General features: G+C 50.0%; 1 protein-coding gene across 1 annotated transcript in view; it reads right to left on the bottom strand.

Annotated features, from left to right (window-relative positions):
• NEK9 (NIMA related kinase 9) overlaps window positions 1-2,022 on the bottom strand; it is a 347,379-nt gene extending 345,357 nt beyond the window's left edge. Inside the window, exon 1 of the mRNA XM_053697154.1 lies at window positions 1,829-2,022. Within this exon, the coding sequence (XP_053553129.1) occupies window positions 1,829-1,993 (165 nt within the window). The 5' untranslated portion in view covers window positions 1,994-2,022. The remainder of the gene's footprint in view (window positions 1-1,828) is intronic.
• Window positions 2,023-6,782: the final 4,760 nt, after the last annotated feature.

Genomic DNA, 6,782 nt, shown 5'->3' with positions numbered 1-6,782 from the left:
CTTGCTAGTAGAGTAAACCTCTCCCCTGAGGTGCCCTCTCTTGTTATTCTACTCCCTCCCTAATGATGCAGGTCCCACCTGGTGCTTTTACTGTCCCTCCTGGCCCAGGCTTACCCTATAGGCACTTGCCTCTTCTTGCTAGTAGAGTAAACCTATCCCTGAGGTGCCCTCTCTTGTTATTCTACTCCCTCCCTAATGATGCAGGTCCCACCTGGTGCTTTTACTGTCCCTCCTGGCCCAGGCTTACCCTATAGGCACTTGCCTCTTCTTGCTAGTAGAGTAAACCTATCCCTGAGGTGCCCTCTCTTGTTATTCTACTCCCTCCCTAATGATGCAAGTCCCACCTGGTGCTTTTACTGTCCCTCCTGGCCCAGGCTTACCCTATAGGCACTTGCCTCTTCTTGCTAGTAGAGTAAACCTATCCCTGAGGTGCCCTCTCTTGTTATTCTACTCCCTCCCTAATGATGCAAGTCCCACCTGGTGCTTTTACTGTCCCTCCTGGCCCAGGCTTACCCTATAGGCACTTGCCTCTTCTTGCTAGTAGAGTAAACCTATCCCTGAGGTGCCCTCTCTTGTTATTCTACTCCCTCCCTAATGATGCAGGTCCCACCTGGTGCTTTTACTGTCCCTCCTGGCCCAGGCTTACCCTATAGGCACTTGCCTCTTCTTGCTAGTAGAGTAAACCTATCCCTGAGGTGCCCTCTCTTGTTATTCTACTCCCTCCCTAATGATGCAAGTCCCACATGGTGCTTTTACTGTCCCTCCTGGCCCAGGCTTACCCTATAGGCACTTGCCTCTTCTTGCTAGTAGAGTAAACCTATCCCTGAGGTGCCCTCTCTTTTGCTATTCTAGTCCCTCCCTAATGATGCAAGTCCCACCTGGTGCTTTTACTGTCCCTCCTGGCCCAGGCTTACCCTATAGGCACTTGCCTCTTCTTGCTAGTAGAGTAAACCTATCCCTGAGGTGCCCTCTCTTGTTATTCTACTCCCTCCCTAATGATGCAGGTCCCACCTGGTGCTTTTACTGTCCCTCCTGGCCCAGGCTTACCCTATAGGCACTTGCCTCTTCTTGCTAGTAGAGTAAACCTATCCCTGAGGTGCCCTCTCTTGTTATTCTACTCCCTCCCTAATGATGCAAGTCCCACCTGGTGCTTTTACTGTCCCTCCTGGCCCAGGCTTACCCTATAGGCACTTGCCTCTTCTTGCTAGTAGAGTAAACCTATCCCTGAGGTGCCCTCTCTTGTTATTCTACTCCCTCCCTAATGATGCAGGTCCCACCTGGTGCTTTTACTGTCCCTCCTGGCCCAGGCTTACCCTATAGGCACTTGCCTCTTCTTGCTAGTAGAGTAAACCTATCCCTGAGGTGCCCTCTCTTGTTATTCTACTCCCTCCCTAATGATGCAGGTCCCACATGGTGCTTTTACTGTCCCTCCTGGCCCAGGCTTACCCTATAGGCACTTGCCTCTTCTTGCTAGTAGAGTAAACCTATCCCTGAGGTGCCCTCTCTTGTTATTCTACTCCCTCCCTAATGATGCAGGTCCCACCTGGTGCTTTTACTGTCCCTCCTGGCCCAGGCTTACCCTATAGGCACTTGCCTCTTCTTGCTAGTAAACCTCTCCCCTGAGGTGCCAGCTCCTCCTTCCTCGTGCCCTCTCTTGTTATTCTAGTCCCTCCCTAATGATGCAGGTCCCACCTGGTGCTTTACCCTCCTTTCACTATAATGACAAGTCCAGCCTCCTGATGCAGACCACGCCCCCTTCCTGATGCAGACCACACCCTCGCGGTACTAGCCACGCCTCCCTAGTGCAGACCCCCTCCCTTCCTCGCACCTCGGTTCTCCTGTAGAGCGTGGCTTCCCCGTAGGCCCCATGCCCCAGCACCCGGATGGGGATGTAATGCAGCTCCTCCTGCTCCCCGCTGCAGCTTCTAACCGAGTCCCCAAAATCTGAGTTGATGGAGTCGCAGTGCCGGTCATACCGGCCGAGAGCGGACATGGCGAAGCCACTATACACCAGACACCATGTTAGCCTGCTGCACCCGGAAATTATTAAAAACAACTTCCGGTAATCACTGTAGACAGCTCCGCCATTTTTAGTTCGGGCAAACTACCCTGAAATTATCCAAATGTTTTGCCTATCCCTGCTGCCCCCGCATATGTCCCTTTTTATTAAGTGCTGCCAGATCCCAATAGCCACCAGCTGTTTAACACTTTGTTATCGGCTCACTCATCAGGGGGGTTATCTGTTCAGTAGGATGTCATGATTATTGTAAGGGGTAAATTAGCTGTTGGGGGTATTGCAGTGAGGTATCATATAGGGAGTCAATTAGCTGGTGCGGGTAATCCTGGAGGTGTCATGTAGGGGGTCTATTAGCTGGTGGGGGTAATGCAGTGAGGTGTTATGTAATGTAGGGGTCAATTAGCTGGTGGGGGTGATGCAGTGAGGTGACATGTAGGGGGTCAATTAGCTGGTGGGGGTGATGTACTGAGATGTCATGTAGGGGTAAAATATCTGGTGGGGGTAATGCAGTGAAGTTTTATGTATGGGGTCTATTAGTTGGTGGGGGTATTGCAGTGAGATGTTATGTAGGGGTATATTAGCTGGTGGGGGTATTGCAGTGAGATGTTATGTAGGGGTATATTAGCTGGTGGGGGTATTGCAGTGAGGTGTTATATAGGGGTATATTAGCTGGTGGGGGTATTGCAGTGAGGTGTTATGTAGGGGGTCTATTAGCTGGTGTAGGGGGTCTATTATTAGGGGTATATTAGCTGGTGGGGGTATTGCAGTGAGATGTTATGTAGGGGTATATTAGCTGGTGGGGGTATTGCAGTGAGGTGTTATGTAGGGGTATATTAGCTGGTGGGGGTATTGCAGTGAGGTGTTATGTAGGGGTATATTAGCTGGTGGGGGTATTGCAGTGAGGTGTTATGTAGGGGGTCTATTAGCTGGTGTAGGGGGTCTATTAGTAGGGGTATATTAGCTGGTGGGGGTATTGCAGTGAGGTGTTATGTAGGGGTATATTAGCTGGTGGGGGTATTGCAGTGAGGTGTTATGTAGGGGTATATTAGCTGGTGGGGATATTGCAGTGAGGTGTTATGTAGGGGTATATTAGCTGGTGGGGGTATTGCAGTGAGGTGTTATGTAGGGGGTCTATTAGCTGGTGTAGGGGGTCTATTAGTAGGGGTATATTAGCTGGTGGGGATATTGCAGTGAGGTGTTATGTAGGGGTATATTAGCTGGTGGGGGTATTGCAGTGAGGTGTTATGTAGGGGTATATTAGCTGGTGGGGGTATTGCAGTGAGGTGTTATGTAGGGGGTCTATTAGCTGGTGTAGGGGGTCTATTAGTAGGGGTATATTAGCTGGTGGGGGTATTGCAGTGAGGTGTTATGTAGGGGGTCTATTAGCTGGTGTAGGGGGTCTATTAGTAGGGGTATATTAGCTGGTGGGGGTATTGCAGTGAGGTGTTATGTAGGGGTATATTAGCTGGTGGGGGTATTGCAGTGAGGTAATCGCCACGCCCCTGACCACACCCCCACTGGCACCGCACCAGGTGGTCCCAGTTTCACCTTTAAAAATTATGGTAAGCCTATATGTAGGTGGTCTATTAGCTGGTGGGTTTATTGCAGTGAGGTGTTATGTAGGGGTATATTAGCTGGTGGGGGTATTGAAGTGAGGTTTTATGTTGGGGGTCTATAACTGGGGGGGGGTTATTGCAGTGAGGTGTTATGTAGGGGGTGTATTAGCTGGTGGGGGTATTGCAGTGATGTGTTATGTAGGGGTATATTAGCTGGTGGGGGTATTGAAGTGAGGTGTTATGTTAGGGGTCTATAACTGGTGGGGTTATTGCAGTGAGGTGTTATGTAGGGGTATATTAGCTTATGGGGGTATTGAAGTGAGGTGTTATGTTGGGGGTCTATAACTGGTGTGGTTATTGCAGTGAGGTATTATGTAGGGGGTGTATAAGCTGGTGGGGGTATTAAAGTGAGGTGTCGTGTAGGGGGTCTATTAGCTGGTGGGTGTAATGCAGTAAGGTGTTATGTAGGGGTTCTATTAGCTGATGGGGTTAATGCAGTGAGGCGTTATGTAGGGGGTCTATTAGCTGCTTGGGGTAATGCAGTGAGGTGTCATATAGGGGTCTATTAGCTGGTGGGGGCAATGCAGTGAGGTGTTATGTAGGGGGTGTATTAGCTGGTGGGGGTTTTACAGTGAGGTGTCATGTAGGGGGTCTATTAGCTGGTGGGGGTAATGCAGTGAGGAGTCATGCAGGGGGTCTATTAGCTGGTGGGGGTAAGGCATTGAGGTGTCATGTAGGGGGTATATTAGCTAGTTGGGGTAATGCAGTGAGGTGTCATGTAGGGGGTCTTTAAACTGGTGGGGCTAATGCAGTGAGGTATCATGTAGGGGGTCTATTAGTTGGTGGGGGTAATGCAGTGAGGTAACATGCTGGGGTGTATTAGCTGGTGGGGGTAATGCAGTGAGGTGTCCTGCAGGGGGTCTATTAGCTGGTTGGGGTAATGCAGTGAGATATCATGTAGGGGTCTATTAGCTGGTGGGGGTATTGCAGTGGGGTCACATGCTGGGGTGTATTAGCTGGTGGGGGTAATGCAGTGAGGTGTTATGTAGGGGGTAAATTAGCTGGTGGGGTAATGCAGTGAGGTGTCATGTAGGGGGTCTATTAGCTGGTGGGGGTATTGCAGTGAGGTAACATGTTTTGGCATATTAGCTGGTGGGGGTAATACAGTGAGGTATCATATAGGGGTCTATTAGCTATTGGGGGTCATACAGTGTGGTATTATATAGGGGTATATTAGCTACTGGTGGTAATGCAGTGATGTGTCATATAGGGGTATATTAGCTGGTAGAGTAATTCAGTGAGGTGTCATGTAGGGGGTCTATTAGCTTATGGGGTTAATGCAGTGAGGTATCATGTAGGGGGTCTTTGAGCTGGTGGGGTTAATACAGCTAGGTGTCATGTAGGGGGTCTATTAGCTGGTGGGGGTATTGCAGTGAGGTGTCATGTAGGGGGTCTATTAGCTAGTTAGGGTAATGCAGTGAGGTGTCATGTAGGGGGTCTTTGAGCTGGTGGGGGTAATGCAGTTAGGTGTCATGTAGGGGGTCTATTAGTTGGTGGGGGTATTGCAGTGAGGTGTCATGTAGGAGGTCTATTAGCTGGTGGGGGTAATGCAGTGAGGTGTCATGTAGGAGGTCTACTAGTTGGTGGGGGTAAGGCAGTGAGGTGTCATTTAGGGGGAATATTAGCTAGTTGGGGTAACGCAGTGAGGGGTAATGTAGGGGGTCTTTGAGCTGGTTGGGGTAATGCAGTGAGGTGTCCTGCAGGGGGTCTATTAGCTGGTGGGGGTAATGCAGTGAGGTGTTATGTAGGGATATATTAGCTGGTGGGGGTATTGCAGTGAGGTAACATGCTGGGGTGTTTTAGCTGGTGGAGGTAATGCAGTGAGGTGTTATGTAGGGGGTCTATTAGCTGGTGGAGGTAATGCAGTGAGGTGTTATGTAGGGGGTAAATTAGCTGGTGGGGGTAATGCAGTGAGGTGTCATGTAGGGGTCTATTAGCTGGTGGGGGTATTGCAGTGATGTATCATATAGGGGTCTATTAGCTATTGGGGGTAATACAGTGAGGTATTATATAGGGGTCTATTAGCTACTGGTGGTAATGCAGTGAGGTGTCATATAGGGGTCTATTAGCTACTGGTGGAGTAATGCAGTGAGGTGTCATGTAGGGGGTCTATTAGCTGGTGGGGGTAATGCAGTGAGGTGTCACATAGGGGTCCATTAGCTGGCGGGGGTAATGCAGTGAGGTGTCATGTAGGGGGTCTATTAGCTGGTGGGGGTAATGCAGTGAGGTGTCACATAGGGGTCCATTAGCTGGTGGGGGTAATGCAGTGAGGTGTCATGTAGGGGGTCTATTAGCTGGTGGGGGTAATGCAGTGAGGTGTCACATAGGGGTCTATTAGCTGGTGGGGGTAATGCAGTGAGGTGTCACATAGGGGTCTATTAGCTGGTGGGGGTAATGCAGTGAGGTGTCATGTAGGGGTCTATTAGCTGGTGGGGGTGATGCAGTGAGGTGTCATATGGGGGGCCTATTAGCAGGTGGGGTAATGCAGTGAGGTGACGTGGGGGGTCTGTCAGCTGGTGGGGTAATACAGTTAGATGTCATGTAGGGGGTCAATTAGCTGGTGGGGGTGATGCACTGAGATGTCATGTAGGGGTAAATTATCTGGTGGGGGTAATGCAGTTAGGTGTCATATAGGGGGTCAATTAGCTGGTGGGGTAATGCAGTGAGGTGTTATGTAGGGGGTCTATTAGATGGTAGGGGTAATGCAGTGAGGTCTCATGTAGGGGGTCTATTAGCTGGTGCGGTTAATGCAGTGAGGTGTCATGTAGGGGTTCTATTAGCTGGTGGGGTAATGCAGTGAGGTGTCATGATGTAGGGATCTATTATCTGGTGGGGGTAATACAGTTAGATGTCATGTATGAGGTCTGTTACCTGGTGAAGGTGATGCAGTGAAGTGTCATGTAGGGTGGAGGTAATGCAGTGCGGTGTTATGTAGGGGTCTATTAGCTGGTGGAGGTAATGCAGTGAGGTGTTATGTAGGGGGTGTATTAGCTGGTGGGGGTAATGCAGTGAGGTGTTATGTAGGGGGTGTATTAGCTGGTGGGTGTAATGCAGTGAGGTGTTATGTAGGGGGTCTATTAGCTGGTGGAGGTAATGCAGTGAGGCGTTATGTAGGGGGTGTATTAGCTGGTGGAGGTAATGCAGTGAGG

This window comes from Bombina bombina, chromosome 1 (genome assembly GCF_027579735.1).
Source record: "Bombina bombina isolate aBomBom1 chromosome 1, aBomBom1.pri, whole genome shotgun sequence".
Taxonomy (NCBI): Eukaryota; Metazoa; Chordata; class Amphibia; order Anura; family Bombinatoridae; genus Bombina; species Bombina bombina.
Note: the sequence above shows the minus strand (reverse complement) of the source record. Positions and strands in the feature narration are given on the sequence as shown.